General features: G+C 42.2%; 1 protein-coding gene and 1 pseudogene across 4 annotated transcripts in view; one reads left to right on the top strand and one right to left on the bottom strand.

Moving 5' to 3' along the window:
• ANXA3 (annexin A3) overlaps positions 1–15,190 on the bottom strand; it is a 53,365-nt gene extending 38,175 nt beyond the window's left edge. Inside the window, exons 1-3 of one of the 4 annotated variants that reach the window (XM_078445995.2) lie at positions 15,035–15,190; positions 11,780–11,831; positions 8,607–8,690 (exon numbers count right to left, since the gene is read on the bottom strand). In XM_078445995.2, coding sequence (XP_078302121.1) covers positions 8,607–8,690; positions 11,780–11,794 — 99 coding nt within the window. In that variant the 5' untranslated portion in view covers positions 11,795–11,831; positions 15,035–15,190. Of the gene's footprint in view, positions 1–8,606; positions 8,691–11,779; positions 11,832–14,753; positions 14,976–15,034 lie in introns of those variants that run through there. The other 3 variants (XM_078445994.2, XM_078445997.2, XM_078445996.2) reach the window with 3 other exon arrangements.
• LOC132692829 (large ribosomal subunit protein eL28 pseudogene) lies at positions 6,949–8,195 on the top strand (annotated as a pseudogene).
• Positions 15,191–21,659: the final 6,469 nt, after the last annotated feature.

The raw sequence follows: 21,659 nt of genomic DNA, 5'->3' as shown, positions 1-21,659 counted from the left end.
GATTGGCGGCCTCCAGTGATTGAGAGAAGCCAGTGACATCATAGCTTCGTCTGAAATGCGTCCAAGAGGTCCAGAGGACATGTATGCATTTCTACTTGTCTCACTCAACTGAGGAAAGATCCATACTTGCCTTCTTTTCTTGTTTTAAACACAATGATTTCATCAGGGGAGTCTCAGAGCAAGAGCACTGGAAAGCTGTAACAGAGGAGGGTGTTGGGCTGGAGTAGAAGATGTGTGATTCAGAAATGAGGAAAGATAGGGACAAACTATTTGTGTTATGCTTTCCATGAAACACAGTTTATCATCAGAAGACACCTTGACCTCTCAGAAGCATGTGTCAAACATGGTCAACCCAGCCAGACCTCTGCCTTCTTTTGGCTCCTGGGACCCATCCCTGGGGTTTCTTCTTGCCCCTCCAGCTTGCATTTATTCTTTGTCAGGTTTCCTCTTTGCCTAACCTCTATAAATTAGGTACTTGTAAAATGGAAAATCTCTTTTCTTTTCCTCTAATCCTGCTGTGGGTTATTCCCACCAGTGCCCTCTGCTGCATGCAAACAACTCCCACAATTATAAATCCAGCCCAGACTTCTATTTTGAACACTGGTCTTATATATTCAATGTGTACTTGATGTGTCTGCTTTTATGTCTCACATATCAATTCATTATTTTCTCTCAAGATGATTTCTTTCCCCACATAGCAATTACATTGTACTTACTTCTGCTTTACCCATATATGCTCATCTAATCCTCAAAGCCACCCTATGCACTTGGGACTATTATGATCCCTACTTTAGAGAGGAGAAGACACAGAGAAGAGACTCCTCCTCCAAGGTCATTTGGCTTGCCTGTGGCACAGCCAGGATTTGAACCCAGGCAATCCAAATGTAGTCTCTGAGCTCGTCCCTAATTTGCCCTTCTTTCTCAGTACCCGTCCCTTTAAATGGTACCACCAACCTCCACAAACCTGAGTCTCCTTTGATGTATCTGTCTTTCCTTGCAAATGCAATCCATCAGCAAAGCCTACTGTATTTAGACTCTCTCAAAAAGATCATCTCCTGTGTACTTCTCCCCATCTTCCTTGCCCCTACTGTTGTCCAAGTCACCATCACCATTGCCCTGGACATGGACATCTGCAGCGGTCTCCCTTCCTTCCATTGCCCACCTCCTACCACCTCCCACAAGCAGCCAAGGGCTCTGTGTCAGTCATCCCCATGGCTCTGCGTGGCTTGACCCAACTCCCCTCTTCATCCTTACCACCCAGAGCTACTCTCCCCTTTGTCCAGCACACCTCAGTTCTCTGAGAGCCCAGCTGACATGTGTTGAATTCTTCTTCATCTTACTGTCTTTGTTTGTGCTATCCCCTTTATCTGGAATGTTCTTCTGCCTTCATTCCTCTGCTTAAAGGCTATCTTCTCTGACAAGCCAGCTTTGGCCACCTGACCTGAGTGGGTCCTCTCCTGTTGGTCTCCATCTCAGCAACCCTCCCCGCTTAGGGCACTCAGCTTTCAGTATTATCTCTCACCGTTTATATCTGCACCTCTATCTCCTCTGACATAAAATTCCAAGGGGCAGAGACCTTTTGTTTTACTCACTACACTGTATCCAGCTCTAGCCCAGTACCAATCTTCAGATAGGGGCTTAATAAATAACTATGAATGAGTTTGCTGGAAGAAAATGGAAGCAAGATGATGACATCCCAAGGTGTGGAATTTCTCCAAGATGTACACAACACAATTGGCTGCCTGATGAAATTGCTTCCTTCAAACATCAGTAGTTCAGAGATCAAAGTGACCATTGTATCCTAGGAAATCTGGAATATGTTAGAAATATTTCAGTGGCTACTTTCAGTACCACAGGCTATTCCAGATCTTTCCAAGCTGGTTCCAGAAGCCAGGGTGGAAGCCTGGTGAACCAGGGATGTTTCCAGTGACTCTGTTATGTCTTTCTAACTGTCTCTCCAAGCACTCAGGGGTTCTTTGGTGAAGGCAGCAAACCTAACTAACTGGATTGAGTCTGAAACACTGAGCCTCCCAAAAGTCTTTATCAACACAAACTTCTTTCTCAGAATAATTTTCGTTATTTGAAGTGGATTATAAATAATTTATATTCATCTTCTTTTGAGTTATTTAGTAGCAGTATTTGAAGATTACATTTTTAATCCACAATCAGTCAGGTTTAACTTAACTTAGCTAACAGTTCTTGACCAAACTCTGCTTGGCCAAGAGCCACAGAGAGTGGAAGACTAGTATGGCTATGTTGGCCACATCCTCAGTTAGATGAAGTACATATCCAACTTCATCCTCCAGGAGAGACACTTCTGTTAAAGGGACCTACCCTATAACTCTGGAAGATTCTGGAAGACACAGGGAAGCTGACTTATTGGATTGGGGAATCTTGCATCATCTACATCTTCTAAAATGGGTACCTCGCTAGAAAATGGCACTGGTTTGGCAGGATGTTGGGAATGTAATGGTGACACCCAGTCTGCTCCCACATCACTTCTATGGGAATGGAAATCCACCCATGAGGGACCGAGATCAGGGACGTTTACTGTTTGTAATATTACAGAAAGAACATTTCTTGTGTCTGTGGCCAAGGTCATTAATGCCCACATAACACGATGGCTACATGCATTATTTTATGAGTTTTGTACAAGTGTGTGTTTGGGAAGTGACAATCCTAACAAGTTGCTACAGATCTAAGAACTCTTCCTAATGCAAAGTAAACCTACATAATGGAAATTCCTTGAAGAGTTTATACAAAGGCTATTGGGACTACTGAGATTCTCTGTGGTCCTTGCAGGATCCCCAAAACAGAAGTGTCATGCCTCCCCAAAACTCCTTGTTCCCCTCCTGTCACCTCAGGGGGTGATACATCTCATCTCAGACTTTATACCTGCTGTTCCTTCTGCTGGATGCTCTTCCCCAAGATATTCTCCTGACCCACTCACTCACTCCATGTTGACTTCTGCTCACATATCTGAGCAGAAAAAGCACACTCTCCATCACTGTCATTATCCATCTTTGCTTTCCTCCAGAGTACTTAAAACTGACTTTATATAATACACATTACTTCTTAGTTTATTAGCTACCTTCCCTAATAAAAATCAGAGGCACATAAGCTCCATGTTTTTTAAATTTCTCTTTCTCTGTATTTTCAGAGCCTAAAAAAGTATCTGGCACATAGTGGATGCTTAGCAAATATTTGTTAAATGAATACGTGAATTAAAAATGTCTTCTTATCCTAAGTCTTGCTTTCTTTGATAACTCTCAAATGCCACTATGTGCTTTTTCAGAGCTCCATGTCATACCTCAAAAATCTGACTAATGCATTCTTCAGCTTTGTACATGCTGTTCAGACGGAACTGTCACTACGCCTATTTAAACATGCCTTCAGAACCCAGGTGAAGTATTTACTCCAACACAATGGTTAGAAACCAAAGGAGCAAAATCTGATAATGGAGGAAGGGACAGATTGAAAATTTTCTGCTCTTTTGACTTATTCTCTTCTAATGCACGTGAGACCTCTCCGTCTGTATTATCTTCTTGCTCTGTACTCTAAAATGCTTGTGCTTTCTAACTACTCCACATGCATCAAAACACAGGTTTTCAAGAGAATCAAATTATACCTTCTTCCCTTCAAATTGCTTGCTCTCAATCTAAAACTTTTTATTTTCCTCTTTGCCTGTGATTTAGCAGGCTTCTCCAATAGCGACTCATAGATTTGGCAAATTACACTTTTTATTATGATTAAGTGTGAAAGAGGGGCCTTCACGGGTGACCTGGGGCCAGGGGGTGGCAAAGGACAGCTCTTTAATGCTCAGTCCATTCATTGCCAGTGAATCCTCTCTCTTCTCACTCAGATTAGACAGTGTTTCTTTCCAGACTCTGTCCTGAAACAAGGCTCTAATGTTTTGATTTGAAATCCAGGTCTTACCTGTTTTTCATTAACTTCCTGCAGAGGACCATTTTTGCAACTGTCTGAGTGCCAATATTTATCCAAAGAAGCTTTAGGGAACACGGCTTAAAACACACACCAGACAGGAAGTTGCAGTCGTGTTGAAGAGCACCTAATCAGGCATGATGCCCATCTCCTTGGGATGTGAGTCTAGTTCAATGAAAACAGTTTTAGAGCCAGATCCTCCAGCCCTGAGATGCAGTAGGCAGGCAGATCAGAGGAGAAATTCAACACAACCACATGTGTGTCACACAGGTGTTCTCCCCACACATGTTTTAGATTTGTGTGGTTAGGAAGAGAAAACACACCAGGAAAGAAAGGTCAGGTGGGATGTCCCCACCAAAATTAGATATATGAACTGGACAGGGCTCTCACCAACTTTCTGTACCCAGGACCAGTAGCATCAACAGCCTGGGGCTGGTGTCATCCATGGGAAAGGAAGAGAAAGGCATCACTTTCCCTAATTCTCTCTCAAAGTAGCACACGGCACCTCTCCTAGGCATCCCTACTGTTGGTGTCATTACTCCGGGTTACACAGAGGAAATGGAACCATTGTGTCCTCATGTGTCAAACTGCACCAATATTGTTCCCGGGGAAAGAGAGGAAGGGTTGGGTGGGGAAGAAAAGTTGTGCTCTCTTCCTCACAAGAACACATTGTCAGGGATTAATTTTTCCTATTAGTAAGTTTCCACCCTACATAAGCCTTCCCCAACCTTTCCACCATCAAGAATCCCTTTAAGTATTTCTTCTCCATGGACCTCATGCTTTGAGTGATTTTGCCTGCTAATCTGTATTTATTACAAAACATGTACTCATTTTCCCCTGTGTTCCTTATTATTAAAGATAGTAACTTCCAAGCAGAAGTTCTGATCAGCACAAGGTAACCAGTACCTTATTGTTAATATAATTTTAGTAAACAATAAAGGAATATGATATTTTGGAAATTCTGTGCAGCCTTGATGTGAGTTATATATGTATGATAATATATACATATATAGATAGATATAGATAGATATATGTATATATACATATATAGATACTCATTTAACAAAGAATATCTCTGGTCTTTTTCCTGGGTTCCTGGCATAGAGCTTCAAAGCCATTGAGATTTCCTGAGAGAGGAGTGTCTTTATTATGCTAACAAGGTGACTCAGGGTAAGCCTCTAGATAGCTGTAGGATGGCAGTTTGGGAGGGGAAGGAGACTGGAGATTAATTTCAGTCCCATGGCCTGTGATTCAATCAATCACACCTATGTCATGAAATCCCAGTGAAAACTCTGGAGATCCCTGGCTGGTGGACACACGATGTGCAAGGGAGGGTGATGCGTCCTGACTCCACGGACGCAGGGCCTTTCCAGACCTTGCTCTATGTCTCTATGTGTAGGCAGGCTTTCTAATAAAACTGTAATGGGGTGCCTGTGTGGCTCACTTGGTTAAGCATCTGACTTCAGCTCAGAGCCTGGAGCCTGCTTTGGGTTCTGTGTGTGTCTCTCTGCCCCTTCTCCGCTTCCGCTCATGCTCTCTCTCTCTCTCTCCCTCAAAAATAAATAAACATTAAAAAAAAAAAAACAAAAAAACCCCTGTAATCACAAATACAGCACTTTCAGTGAACTCTGTGAGTTGTTCTAGATGATTACTGAAAGCTAGAGGGTCACAGAAATCCCTGAATGTATAGGTCAGAAGAGCAGGTAGCTCTGAGGCATGCAGCTGGTGTCTGAAGTGAGGGCAGGGCTCTTAAACCTGGAGTTTAACTCCAGGTAGTGAACGTCAGCACTGTTCTGCAGTATACACAGTTGGAGTGGGAACAGAGCATTCATATCTTTAAATGCATACAAATATCCAAAGGCACAGAATGTACAACACCAAGAGTGAACTGTAACGTAAATTGTGGACTCTGGTGATTCTGATGAGTCAATGTAGGTTCATCAGTTGCAACAAATGTACCGCTCTGGTGGGGGATGTGGATAATGGAGGACCCTACACATGTGTCTGAGCAGGGGGTATATGGGAAATCTCTTTACCCTTGCCTCAATTTTGCTATGAACTTAAAACTGCTCTAAAAATAATCTTCAAAATAGGAGTGGTCAGAAAGAATCTATTTGAGGAAAATCCATCTGTTTTCAGATGGCTCAGAGAGAATCATTCCAGTGGGGAAGAGGATGCTGTTGATCTGTCATAAAATCAGGCCCCAGAAACTCCTTCACAAAAACAGTTGCAGGGATACTAATTAGCTAGGAAGATGATTTTTAAAAAATAATACGTTGGAATGATAATGATTACAGCTAACGTTTACTGAGGGCTCACTACATGCCAGGCACAGCTAGTGCAATTTTACATGAACTGGGTTAATGCTTACAAGCACTAAATGATGTTGGTACTACTGTTATACCCATTTTACAGGTGAGGTAACAGAGATAGCAAGAGACTGAGAGTAACTTGCTCAAGGTCATAGTCAAGGGCCCACTTCTTAACCCATTAAAGGGTTATGTGAGAGAAGACCTGGGATTGTGGCTGGACTGTCTTCCTTCTGTTCCCAGTAGAGCCCAATGTGGCAGGTACTTGCTGCTTTGTTTAACTGCCTTTTGATGAACTTCTTCAAGACAAAGTTTGCAGGCATCACATTTATGTGAAGTTACATTTTTGTAAAATACCTTTTATCCCTTGGTTCCTCAGTGGTTCCATGTTTTCCTCATTTATAAAGTAGAGTTTGGACTGGGGAAGGGAGAATGTATAGCAAGTTAAGATGTTATACTAGCTCATAAGGATTACGGTGGTTATGAGTTTAGAAAAAAATCAGCAGCATAATAAAAATGCTAATTTGAGGATTCAAACAAATAGCAGAAGATTCAAACAAATAGCAGATTGCATTCATTATTCTGTAAAAATAAGTTAGGAATTGACCAAGGAGCAAAAACCCCAGAATATCTGCTCGAGAGCGTCAGCACTGTAGAAGGCATGTATAGGAAATATACTGCTATGACATCTTCATAAAGTCATGTTCCGGCTCTTTCCGACTCTGCTGCCCTGTCCGCCCACTTTCAATGGATAGTGGTGCCGAACTGCTCCAGCTTCCTGATGAAGAGGAGTGAGCAGACACATAGCATGAGGCCCATAACCTGAAGGCTCACAATTCCTTCCTCTACAATGGGGTGATTCACAGCAAGACTGTGGGTGTTGACCCGCAGTAGATGGCAAAGGTCTAGTGGTAGTCATGAAGCGGGGATCCAACCAGCAAAAACCTGACACCTCCTACGTGCAGCCCATTAACAAGAATGCCCAGGCAACCCTCAGCAGCATCAGGTACGTGGTCCTCAAAAACAAGTACCGCCCCGATGTGCGCATGGCTGCCACTGGCAGAGCCAATGCAATCGTGCACAGCCAGAAGCCTGTGGTGAAGAGGCAGTTGGCCCGCCCCCCCCCAAGAGCTCCTGATCACCTGCCCCCCACCCCCAAAGCAATGAAGGTATCAAACACACACACACACACACAAAGTCATGTTCCTAAGACTAGTTCTAATTTGTGGTTGCCTGAATGCTTGCTATGACCTAAAGGCAACAGAAGACAAGGGACCCTGGGTCCAAAGAGTACAAACTGTTACAGTATCAGGCCCTTTCCTTGGGTTTTAAGTAGGAGAACACATGTCTGAACAGAGATATGCAACAGTTCCAAAGGAAATAGTAATGCAACATAGATTGTTGACTCATCTGACACAATGGATGGTTGCAACACACCTCAAATTTATAGACCCAGGAAACCAGCTAGTCTTTCATCTTCCATGGCAATGTACTAAAATAGCAACCAAAGTCTTCCCTCTTGATCATAACACTCCAATAAACTCACCATCCACTGGTAACTGCAAACTGATCTGTAGTTTAGGAGAAAAGCATGGACTTGATTGCTTATTTGTTTTTAGGTGTTTAATGTGCTTTTGTGTGTAAGGGGGAAAAACAGAACATATAAAAGTTAGTGATAAGAATATTTACAAAAATCTGAGGGTTTGTTTTTTTTTTTTACTATGGTAAAACATAAAATTTACCACCTTAATGATTTTTAAGTGTACAGTTCAGTGGTGGTGAGAATATTCACACGGTTGTGAAACAGACCTCCAGAACTTTTTCACTGTGCAGAATGGAAACTCCATACCCATCAAGCAGCAAATCCTCTCCAGCCCAACAACTGGAGTTTTTGGTCTCTATGTGGTCCAACCACAACTCTGTTTTTGGTCTCTATCAATTTGACTACTTCAGATGCCTCACAGAAATGGAATCATAGTATTTTGTCTTTTTATTACTGGTATATTTCACTTAGCATAATGTTCTCAAGGTTCATCCATGTTGTAGCATGTATCACAATTCCCTTCCTTTTTAAGGCTGAATAATACCCCACTGTATGGATATACAGTAGCCACCTCCCCACCATCCATTGGGAGGCATTCTAAGACACCCAGTGGATGCCTAAAATTGCAGATAATACTGAATCCTATGTATACTATTTTCCCCTATACATGTATAGCTATGATAAAGTTAAATTTATAAATTGGGCACAATAAGAACTTAACAACAACTAATAAAAAATTGTAACAATATACTGTGATAAAAGTTATATGAATATGGTCTCTCTCTCTCTCAAAATATCTTAACTGTACTCACCTTTCTTGTGATGCTGTGAGAGGATAAAACGCCTTTGTGATGAGATGAACTGAGGTGAATGATGTAGGCGCTGAGATCTAGAAACTAGTGAAAGAAAGTATTCCACTACTATTCGCTTTCTGACAATTTGTCAGAAGGAGGACGTTCTGCTTGTGGGCTGTGGTTGACTGTGGGTAGCTGAAACCATGTAAAGTGAAATTGCGAAAAAGGGGGACAGCGTACCACATTTAATTCACCCATTCATTTGTCAATAGAAGTAAATTTCGCCAACAACTTAAATAAGCTCAGAGATGGATGCTTCCCAGAGTTTGCAGAAAGGAACACAGCCCTGCCAACTCCTTGATTTTAGTGCCATGAGACCAAGTTTAGGCTTCTAACACACAGGAACCGTGAGATTAAAAAAAATGGGTGTTGTGTTAAGTTGTTAAATTTATGGTAATTGGTTATGGTGGCAATAGAACACAAATACACCCTCTCTCACACATTTGGGTTTCTCCCAGCCCTTCAGAAATGAGCCATGACTTTGAAGGTCTCAGCGGACCCACTAATTAGAGAGCCTGACCAACTAATCTCAGGTTGAATTACTAACGGACAAGGACTAGAGGGAGATTTTTTTGTTTTTGTTTTTGTTTTTTGTTCCCCATCTGATTCTACCAAGTGTTCACAATAGCAGCAGGAATTTCAGACCTGGAAAGAGGACTGATTGGCCTCCTGGCCATGGTAAGGGAATAACTTGGGGCCAAGCAAATCTTGCAGCAGCACACCTCCGCCCAGCACCACCCATGCTTAGGGCTGGTACATCTCCATACAAGCTATTCTTTAGGCCTTTCTGCCCCTCACTCATGAAATATAATGTATGTTCATGATTCACAAAAAACTTAGAGCATGGAAGGTGATGCACTAAAAAATAAATGTGCCCTTGCTCACAATTCTGCCTTTCTAAAAAGTTTTCATGTAATTCAGTCTTCATGGATATTTTTTCTTTTTTCTTTCTTATAAACAGAATCATTCTGTAGACATATTCTGCAAATTGATTATTTTTCATTGATTACGTTTTAATTTTTTTTTTTTTTTCACTTCAGAGAGAGAGGGTGAGTGGGCAAGAGGGGCAGGAGGAGAGAGAATTTTTTTGTGTGTGAATATTTATTTTGAGAGAGAAAGAATTTTCTAATGTTTATTTATTCATTTTGAGAGGGGGGTAGGGGCAGAGAGAGAGGGAGAGAGACAGTCCCAAGAAGGCTCCATGTGCTGTCAGCACAGAGCATGACAACACGAAGCTTGATCCCGCAAACCATGAGATCATGGCCTGAGTCGAAATCAAGAGTAACCAACAGAGCCACACAGACACCCCATAAGAGAGAAAGACAGAAAGAGAATCCCAAGTAGGCTCCACGCTGTCAGTGGCAGAGCCTGATGCAGGGCTTGATCCTACGACACTGGGATCGAGACCTGAGCCAAAATCAAGAGTCTGACACTCAGCCAACTGAATAACCCAGGCACTCCTCTTTGGACATTTTCTTACGTCAATATATAAAGACCGGACCCCCTTTTTTCCCATTCTTTTTAATGATCACCTAAAAATGGCTGTAAGTTACAAATGAGTCACTTACTCACTTCATACCCCATGGCCATTTATGCTGCCTGCATATTTTCATGAATACAAATGAATGTCTTTTAGCCTGTATTTTTTTCAGCCTTATGTAAGTATATCTATAGGATAAGTACCCAGAAGTGGAATAACTGGGTTAAAGAGGGTGTGCATTTAAACACTGATAGATATCACCAAAATACCATCGAAAAGTGTGCCAGGTTTAATCTCCCATGATCAGAGTATGAGAGTACTTGTCTTATCGACATACTCTCCAACATTGGTCTTACTATATGTTTTCCTCGCCTCTACCAATACTTAGGTAGAGATGGTTTCTCATTGTGTTGTGTACATTTCTTTATTTCCTAGTGAGAGATAGCATCTTTTCATATATTTTCGTGTATTATATCTGTAATTCTTTTCATGTCCTATTCATGTCCCTTACAAATTTTTCCATTGAGTTTTTTTTATTGATTTTTTCAAGTAATTAAACAATTTTTTAAACATTTATTTATTTTTGAGAGACAGAGACAGAGCTCGAGCAGGGGAGGGGAAGAGAGAGAAGGAGACACAGAATCGGAAGCATGCTCCAGGCCCTGAGCTGTCAGCACAGAGCCCAACAACGTTGGGCTCGAACCCACGAACCATGAGATCATGATCTGAGCCAAAGTCAGACACTCAACTGACTGAGTCACCCAGGCACCCCTATTCAAGTAATTGTTATGTTAAGGAAATAAGTTTTTTGTCTGTTATCCTGTAAATATTATTCCCCTGTGGTTGTCTTCTGACTCTATTAATAGTGTTGTTTGCATGTAAACCATAAGTTTACATGCAGTTAAGTAGATCAATGTATTTCTTTTAGGCTTTTGGTTTGTGTCATAGTTGTAACTGCCTTTCCTACTCCAAGATTATTTTTATTTTTATTTACTTATTTATTAAATGTGTATGTACTTTGAGTAAGAGAGAGATCACACACACAGGGGAGGGGCAGAGAGAGAGAGGGAAAGAGGGCGAATCCCAAGCAGGCTCTGTGTTGCCAACACGGGGCTCAATCTCACAAACCTTGAGATCATGACCTGAGCCAACATGAAGAGTCACACGTTAATTGACTGAGCCACCCAGATGGCCCTCCAAGATTATTTTTAAAATTCACCCATATCTTGTCTCTTTCATTTCAGTGTTTTATCCATCTGAAATTCTTTTTAATGTAAGAAGGGAGAAGGAATACAGATTTACTGTTTTCCCAAATGGCTAGAACTTTTCCTAACATTATGTATTGAATAAGCTATCTTTTCCTCTCTGATATGAACCATTATATTTACCATATAATAAATTCCCAAATCACAGATGAAATTTACTGTTATTGATCTCTAATTTGGTATCATCAAAAATAATTTTAATTATGTACTTCTACAAATACATTTTTATATTTTATTATTTTTAGACATCCTCTAGCTTTTTTGGCATGTTATATTTTCCAATGAACATTTTATCAACTTTCAAAACATTTTTACTAATATTTTGACTTGACTTTCTATATTTTGATTTGACTAGGATAAGTTATGAGGGCTTGGTTTTTACTTACCCAGATAGAGGCCATGATATCCCACTTTTGCTTGAATTGAGATCACACTAAACTATTAAAAGAAAAAAAATTACTAAACAGAATAAATCTGGGATTCAGAACACAATAATCTCAGAATAACCCTTAATCTTTAATCCGCAAACCAGAAGTCAACATTCAAAGAGAAACCATCTCAGTAAGATGATGTGTCTCTAGCATCAAGTACCTTATTTGCTAAACAAACATTTGCTGAGCACCTATTATATACAAGGGATTGTGCTGGATCTGGGTAGGGGTCAAAACAAGCCAGAAAAAAGAAAATCTCTACACTTGAGAGGTTTATACATATGTTTCCTGGAAAGCAAATTCTTGACTCATTTAAAAATCCAATAGAACTATGTTGATTGCTGAGTTCTTTTAACCAGAATCCATACCATCATAAGGAAGAGCAGCAGAAAAAGAAATGGTCAACAAATTCTAGCTGGCTTCACTTTGATTCTTCGTGCTTGATTGTGATATCTCCATTTACATTTTACAAGGCTCCAAGCCTACAGCCTGTTATAAACAGACATGCCTGCTCTTTAAGAAGGCAGTCTGGTTCCTGGTAGGGCCCAGAGGTGAAAAGGGCAATTCTTTGGTGGAGCCCTGTTTGGGAACCCATGCACTTTTCATATGTAGACATTATTCAAACATGCTGGTATATCTCCATGGTTGATTTAGAAATACAAGTTGCTCCCACTGATCCTGGGAACAAAATAATCTAAAAATTTAAAGATAGCTCCAGAACAAAGTTCATAGGAAATCAACACTATTAGTTCCTGGAAATATTTAGCCTGATTTTCTCAGGCGCTCTGTAGCCTAGGGCAATGGGCCCTCTACTTACCAGGTCTAACACTGCATCCCTCTGTATACACAGTGGATACAAAGTGTCCTAGTTCTGATTTTGCCTCTTTTTTTTTTTTTTTAAGTAGGCTCAATGCCCAGCATGGAGCCCAACATGGGGCTTGAACTCACGACCCTGAGATCAAGACCTGAGCTGAGAACAAGAGTTGGATGCTTAACTTAAGCCACCCAGGCATCCCCTGATTTTGTATCTTAAAACTCAATTTCTTTGAGCTTCAGTTTCCTCATCTGTAAAAAGAGGAGGGCTGCTAGCACAGAATGAAGTAATATGTATTATAATATCAGCTAGCATTTTGAGTTCTTACTATGTGCCAGGTAATATAAAAAGCACTAGGTCAGTTCTGCAAGGCTTTTTGTCATATTTGTTCCCTGGGGCATGGATGGCACTAAAAAAGTACTTTTTTTTTTTTTAATTTACATTTATTTATTTTTGAGAGACAGAATGAGACAGAGCACAAGCAGAGGAGGGACAGAGAGAGCAGAATCTGAAGCAGGCTCCAGGCTCCGAGCAAGCATTCAGCACAGAGCCTGATGTGGGGCTCAAACCCACGAACCACGAGATAATGACCTGAACTGAAGTTGGACACTTAACCGACTGAGCCACCCGGGCACCCCCAAAAAGCACTTATTGAATGAATGAATGAATGATTTAATATAAACCTCAATAATCTAAGGAGCTATGTGTCATTAATACTATCCACTTTGCATTTAAAGAAGCTGGGGCACAGAGAAGGTACAACAATGGTCCAGCCACACAGCAAGTGAGTGTTCCCCTCCTCAATCTAGACAGTGACACTCCAAAGGTATGAAGTTAACTTCCATGCTTCTGCCTTCCCCAAGTGCCTATCCCAAACACTGTCAAAGCTGATGTTCAATATGTGTTGATCCAGTACAATCTGGGAATTGTAAATTATTAACAATTATTACTGATTGAAGTTTTAAGAAATCACTCCATACTGGAGGCCATGTGACCTAACAACAGAACTTTAATGATGCTTTTCAGAAAGGGATTAGAGTACCTCCCTCATTTCCTCTACTTCATCCCCAATTCCTATTTCTCAACAGATTGCTCTACACAACCACCATAGCTCTGAGAACAAGATTCTGGTTTTCTTTACATCTTTAAATTCCCTTTCTCATCAGTCTGAAATTTTCTGCCTTCATGAAGCCAATGGTAATATCTTTGCAGAATAACATTATAATGAGTTACAGTTTTTACGATGTTGATAAAACAAGTTGTAAATGTAGCTCTCCCTGATGGTAGACTTGTGTAGAACACAAATTCTGGGAAAGAATTTAAGTCTGGCTGTGTATGTAACTCCTTATCAGCAGCCAGAGGAGCCATCAGGGACCCAGAGCCCCTGGGACCTTGCACAAACCACAGTTTCCTATATACGGTCATTTGCAATCTAGGAGTCAGATTCCCCACCTGCCGAGTTAAATGCCAGCAAGATGATTCATGAGCCGTGAAATGGACTCTGTTGCAATCAAAGAAAAAGGTGAGTCTTTTCAAGGAAAAGCAAATTCCTCCGATTCCCAATACTTAATAGCTAAATGTACTTTTCTTCTACCACCTAAAAATAATTAAGTGTAGTAGGATAAATGGCTTAACTTAAAGAGGAGAAACTGCTCACAGGGATGGGTGGGGTTCCAAGTCCTCAGAATGGAGCTCGAGCCAGCCCCTCCTGAGCCCCCAGGGACCCACAGGACATTTGTGACTCCCTGCTCTTTTTCTGTCCCCAACACGTTCGGGACTTGGGAGGCCGAGATGGCCAGCTGGATCCGTAAGCTGCTAGCTGTGATGGAACCTGAAGGGTCCAGGGCGCAGGGCCAGCTGGGGGTCGGTTTGCGCCCCGCCCTCACCACAGCTGGGTGACTCCCCGGGACACCCCCATGGTTGCTCCTCTGGGCCTCAGTTTCCTCCAATTTGAAATGGGAGTCGTGGACTCTCTTCCCTGAAGCCTCTCAGGCCCCGCACCCCCGCGGCCCGCTGGTATGCGGCGTGGGCTGCGCTCGCGGGGAATCGGCCCCCGCGCCCACCTCTCCCAGCTGCCGAGCAGCCGCGCGCGACGCGCGGGGAGGCTGAACTTACCTGAAGCGGGGCCGCGGGGACCCGGGGTGCGGGAGAACCGCGAGAGGGAGTGCGCCCGGCCGCCGGTGCTCCGCGTCCTCTGGGTCTGCGACCGCGACCGCACCCCTTCCTCCCGCCCCTCCCCCGGCCTCCGGGCCCCACCTGACCGCCGCCGGAGGCCCTGGGAAAAGCCAGCCGCGCCCCGCGGCCGCCGGGGCTCCACCTCTGCACGGTGGCGCCGCAGCTCTCCGCTTTCCGGGGTGGCCACGCTTTCCCGCCCTCGTCTCCCAACACCCTCACACCGAGACCCGTTTCCTCGGTTTCCACGTCCCCTTCTCTTGCGTTAAACTCTGCAGATTGATTGCAGTGCTTATTTCGTTCGAGGCGCGTGGATTCAAAGATTACACTGTCCCGGCTCCCAAGAAGCTCAGGCCTGGAACGGAGGGCGAACACTCCACACCAGTGCCAGCCCATAACATTTCTCTAGCATGGACTTTGGCCGGGCACTGTTCTAAATTCTTTAGGAGGATGCCCTAATACCAATCTTTCAACGGCCCTATAGGGTAGATACCGGTTTCCCAGGTATTTGGAAGTAGTGTTCCTGCGAAACCCTCCCTAAGCCAAAATGGCAGGAAGTGAAGAAGCCATCACCATTAATTTATATGGAAAAGCTTTTGAGTGCTCCCAGATTCTGCCCCTGTTTTTGGTTTTGCCTTTTTTTCTTTCTTCTTTCAGTTAGGAAAAACAGGTACTAAGGATGTCGGTATTTGGTGAAAGCGAAGTGGCCTCACAGGAACTTTGGAAAATCAGGAGATACCTGTACTGTTACTGTCCCCCATTTTATAAATGAGGAAACCTAGACAGAGAGATTAAGTGATTTAAGCAAGTCACACAGGGAGGAAACGATAGAACTTCATTTTTGAACCCGGGGAATTGTATTATCCCTCTGCTAAGCTTATTGGCTCTCTAGTATGAGGATTAGAACCACAGACTTGGGAGATAGGAAGGTAGAAGGGCATTCTAGGCATTAGGAACAACAAAACAAACAAAGGAGGCTAAAAATGAAGGCCCTGGTTGAACTGAGGGAATCGTGAGTTGGGTGTTGAAGAATGTAGTACAGAACACTAGAAGCTACCCGTTGATTGGGTATCAGGCATTGGACTAAGTGCCTGATGGCAACTCCTCTTTTATTTCAAGGCAACTCTAGGAGGTGCTATTTTTATCACAATTTGCAACAGAGGCAACTGAAGCTTAGAAAAGCCAAGTGATTTATCCAGAGCCACTGGAGTAAAAAGTGTCATAACTGGGACTCAGCGCTGGCCTCAGTGCTTATGTACCTTTCCTCTGGGCAGGGCTGAATCTTGAATGACACACTTCGAGTGTTTGGGCCCAACTTAGTAGTGGGGAAGCACTGAACGTGTTCGAGGGAGACTGGTCTAGGGATCCAACTCATCCTCTAAAAAGGCAGTTATGCAGGTTCCATAAACTGTGAATCAAAAGAGAGAAGAGAAAATTAAAATCCTACAGGGAGACTCTAGATCCTCTGCCATTTGGACTTCAAATGAAGTTAATGAGAGGTGGAATGAGGGCAGTGTGGCGGTTTTGGCTCTTCCCAGTGGGATTTCACAGTCTTTAGTCTCTTTGCCTTTAGTGAAACGCCCCTGAAAGAGCAGAACTTTACAGCAAAGGCCTGAGGGCAAAAGCCAAGGATGGAGGTCAGGGTAGAACAGGCACCCTTTTCCAGGGAGAAGCAGGTGCCACGCTAGGGTGGAGCCAATTCTGGGATTTGTTCAAGAGGCAACATTAGACAATGACCAAGAGGGCCGGGAACAGCCTGAGGTAGGAACAGTCAAGAAGAGCAGTATCTTAGTCTGTTCGGGCTGCTATAACAGGCTACCATATACTGTGTGGCTTATAAAAACAAAGATACTTATTTCTCACAGTTCTGGAGGCTGGGAAGTCCAAGACCAAGGCTCTGGCAGGTTTCATGTCCGGTGAGGACCCCCTTCCTAGTTTGTAGACAGTTGTCTTCTTGTTGTGCCTCACATGGCCAAAAGGGCAAGAGAGCTCTCTGGGGCACAAATATAGGGCACAAATCCCATGAATGACAGCTCTGCCCTCATGACCTAATCACCCCAAAGGTCCCACCTCCTAATTCCATTGCTTTGGGAGGTTGGATTTTGACGTACTAGTTTTGAGAGGAAACCAACATTCAGACCGTAGCAAGCAGCTTACAACAACTCCCATAGTTTCCTCTGAAAAAGTTACTATATAGGGGCATCCAGGTGGCTTAGTCAGTTAAGGAGCTCACTCTTGATTTCAGCTTGGGTCATGATCTCATGGTTCGTGAGTTTGAGCTCATGTCGAGCTCTGTGCTGACAATGCAGATTCTGCTTGGGATTTTCTCTCTCTCTGCCCCTCCCCCACTCGTTCTCTCTCTCTCTCTGAAAATAAACTTAAAAAATTACTATATAAAATTTTTAATTGTGAAATATTTTAAAGATACCAACAAGAATAAATTATATTATAATAATATTGACTACCTGTGTACTCATCACCCAGATTTATCAAAGCTTAAACGTTATGTTGTATTCATTGAGAATGTTTTTGAGATATTTTAAAAGATAAGTGGATACAATTGATGTTCCTTTTGTGCTCCTTCCGATCCATTTGCCTCCCTCTTTCTCCAGAGATAACCCAACAATAAACTGTTATTATTTTTTTGCATGTTGTTATACTTGTTTCAAAATGTTGATATAGCTGTAAGTATTATAGAACACTATATAGCAGGCTTTTCAACTTAAATAAATGATATGGTGATGTATATACTTCCACTGGCTCTTTCGTTCAAGGCTAGCTACTCTAGTAGCTAGGCATTCATTTTAACTGGTGTATGGTATTTCATTTTATGACTTTATCATGGTTGATTCATCATTCTTCTGAGGATGGACATTACATTGTTTCAATATTTTTCTACCATGAATAATTCTTTGGTGAACATTATTGTACATAGCTTCTTGTTCACAGGTGTTTGGGTTGATGACATTATCATTTGAAAATGAAATGAGGAAAGGAAAGAGAGAAAACACTAGAATGTTGGGTACAAGGAGCAGGAGGTTCCTGGGAGAAGGTGTGAATAGCATTACAGACTAGATTACTTCAAAGATTAGTTTTTAAATGGGACATTGTGAAAAATTATAAGTGCGTGGGCAAATGTAGCAGCTACTACCACCCTAATGCTATATAACCAACCATCCTGAAATTCAGGGGCTTAAAAGAAGTCATTTATTTTCTCAGAACTGCAGGACGGCTGAGATGGCTCTGCTCCCTGTGTTCATTCTGGGTCCAGGCTAGGGCAGGGGAACAACTTCCTGGAGGAAGGTCTTTTGGCCATGTCAGAGTACAAGAGGACACACTCGACTGCACAGACACTTCTGAAGCCCTTGCTTGTATCATGACTTCTAACAACCTATTGGACAAATAAGATGGCCAATTCTATTGGGTGGGATGGATGGGGTGGGCAGGGGATAATTCTGAACAGTAACCTAGCCCATCTTATCAGGGTACAGAGAGGTGTTGAGGAGAGGTTGGGAGCTTCCAACACAGCCAAGCTTTGTCAAATAGAACAAGGACAACTAGAGAAGCTCCTACATCCAATATTCAGTTCCTGGGGACAGGTAGAAATATGGAGGGTCTCAAGATCCCAGGAGAGTGTTAGGCAAAGAAATAAGACTTTCCTAGAAAAACGAGCTCAACCAATAAACCATCAAATATTATTTTGGTATTTGGAACGACAAAATAATCCACAATTTAGCTAACTTTTTTAAAGCACCAGTTATATGCCAGGCACTGTTCTAAATGTGTTGTGCACATTATTTTATTTAACTTTCACCCCAACCAAATGAGGTAGGTCCTATTATGTATTATTTCTAAGAGTTCCATAAACTGTGCAGTGTAAAATCCTGGGCCAAGGTCACATAGCCCGTAAATCATGTACTTACAATTCAAACACAGTCAACGTGCTCCAAAGCTTATCTTAATCACTACAATGATAAATCTACACATAATGCCAACAAGTTGACCCCAGGATCTCCCTTGGGAATGAGGGGGAGGAGAAAGGACTAGCAGGTAATCTAGGTGAAACTATTCTTCTTTTATGTTCAAAAGCTCTACAGTTATAGTCACATTCTCTAGCAACAGAAACTACCATTATTCATGACCCCTTGTTAGCTCAGTAGACAGGGAAAGAAATATAGATTAAATGCCCTTTAAGGGTCCCTTCCATTTCTGGAAGTAAGTTATTCAACAAAAGAGCCCCTGTGAAAAATATTGGTTGACATGCAGCAGCAGGAGAGGGGCAGATGGTTTGGGTATTCTGACTTTTATGGTTCAAAATTCTGTACCAAATTATGATGGACATTTATGGTAGGCAAAATAATGGACCCAAATAATCCCTGGAAACTTTAAAATATGTTATGTTACATGGTAAGGGAGAATTATGGTTGCAGATAGAATTAAGGTTGCTAATCAGTTGACCTGAATATAAACAGATTATCCTGGAATGTCTAGGTGGGCCAAATGTAATCACAAGGGTCCTTATATGGGGAAGAGGGAAGCAGAGTCTGAGCAGAGAGATGGCTCAGTTAGAAAGGCTCAACTTGGTCATTGCTGGCTTTGAAGATGGAAGGGGGTGATGATCCAAGGAATGCAGGTGGCCTCTGGAAACTGGTGAGGCAAGAAAGTGGATTCTCCCTAGGAGCCTCTACATGGGATGCAGCTTGCCAACACTTTGATTTTAGCCTAGTGAGACCCATTTTGGACTTCCGATCTCCAGAACTGTAAGAAAATAAACTTGTGTTATTTTAAGCCACTAAATTTGTAGTAAGACATCATAGCAGCTGTACAAAACAAATACAGCACTCCTGTGGGCGTGACCTACACTGGATGTTGTTTGTTTCTATCCCCCAAGTGGTGCAGTTAGATCCTCCTATCAGAGCTGAACAGTAATTGAATAAATATGGTCGTTGCTAAGAAAATTTAAAAGAGAAAAGGAGTAGTTCAACTTCCTCTCTTAATAAGCCTTTCTTAAGATGGTTACAAGGTTTAGGGACGCCTGGGTGGCTCCGTCGGTTGAGTGTCCAACTTTGACTCAGGTCATGATCTCGTGGTTTGTGAGTTCGAGCCCCACATGGGCTCACTGCTGTCTGGCAGAGTCTGCTTCGGATCCTCTGTCCCCCTCTCTCCCCCTCCCCTGCATGTGTGCATGCTCTTTCTCTTTCTCTCAAAAATAAATAAACTTTAAAACAATGGTTACATGGTTAAAAAAATGTTTTTAATTCTAAAAAGATGTACATCAAAGTCTTGGCTCTTACCCTCTCCCACCCACCCTGACCCTTCAGTCCCTGATGGTCCCTTCAGATAAACACTTTCTTTCTTTAGGTTCTTGTCTATCCTTCCATTGTTTAAGTAAAATCAAGCAAAACAAATGCCTGTTCTTATTTCTTCCCTTTATTACACAAAGGCAGTTTATTTTTATAGTTTTGTATCTTGTTTTTCTCAATGTGTCACTTTTTGATCGAAAGAGAGGTGTGGATTTATTTCAATTAAAATTCATTGGTAATATTTATTGACTGCACACTACCTATAAGACACCATGTTAAGTGCTATGGTAGATTAAAAGGAAATAATGAGACATAGTTCAGATATCAATGGGTTTATAATCTGAAGTCAAGACAAGCTCCTGTGAAGCTGAAGTCAGAAATTCACAATGCTTTATGGTTTTTATATATAATGCTAAGTTCTGGGGAAAGGACTTGTAGCACTAGAAGAAGAGACACTAAAAGTTTGGGGCAGTCAGGAAAGTTGGCAATGCAGTTTGAATGATTTTAACATGATCATTTGGAAGAATTCTTACTTCCTTTTTAATTTGAAATTAGTGTGCCCCGTACTTCTCAATCCTAGCATAAGGTTGTCTTACCACCATTGCTGTTATCCTGAGAAAGGTTTTAGTGGAAATACTAACTTGAAGACAAGGATTAGAACTAACCAGTTGTCATTTAGATGCCTGCAAACTTTGGTTTGGGTTATTTATAGTCAAAAGGTCAGAATTTATTTTTCCTAGTCTTTCAAGTAGGATAATACTTTGTATCCTTTAGCCAATATAGGGGCTGCTGGGGCTCAGGAAGGTCTTGGGTTTGGAGGATGTGTGTGAGCTGAAGAGACTAGAGCAGGGGTTCTCTGGACTGGAACGTGGGAACCTGGTGTAAGTGCAAATTCCCTCAGACCTATCCCAGACCTACTTTCTAAATAATCCCTCTGGGTGATTCTGATGCAGCGGAGGGCTTGAGGGCCACTGGTTTAAGAGCACATCCTGCCTCAAACGGAAGAGGAGCTGTAATGGAAAAAGCAGAGAAACAGACGTGCACGTGGAGCACACCAGATCTACAAATCCAGAGTGGTAATGAGTTTTCTTCCAAGACAGAGGATACGGCCTTCCATTCTGCATTGTGATTCCTGACTCCCGTTCAGAGGTCGCCACAATGAACTATTAGGTACACCTCATCCTGTGAAATTCTGGGATTAGCATAGTGGCAGGAGGTGGATATTTATTGAGAACCTATTATTTATGACAGACAATGAGTAATGCCTTTGCATACATGGTCTTATTTCATGCTTACTAACCTATTTAGATTTGGCGTGATTAGTTCTATTTTGCAAATACAGAGACAGGCTCAAAGGGCTTGTACCATGCATGGGCCGTGTGCCACACAACCAGGAAGCAATAGGGCTGGGTTTACATCCAGAAGGAAATGAGTAACAGGTGGTGTTAATGTAGGGCTAAGTTTTATTGTTTCAGGGTTTAACTTCTTTGGTTTCAGGATGGCAACTTAAATTTTTTTTTGATGTTTATGTAAATACTTTTGAGAG

This window comes from Panthera onca, chromosome B1, assembly GCF_046562875.1.
Source record: "Panthera onca isolate mPanOnc1 chromosome B1, mPanOnc1 haplotype 2, whole genome shotgun sequence".
Taxonomy (NCBI): domain Eukaryota; kingdom Metazoa; phylum Chordata; class Mammalia; order Carnivora; family Felidae; genus Panthera; species Panthera onca.
This window is presented reverse-complemented; position numbering and strand designations above follow the sequence as displayed.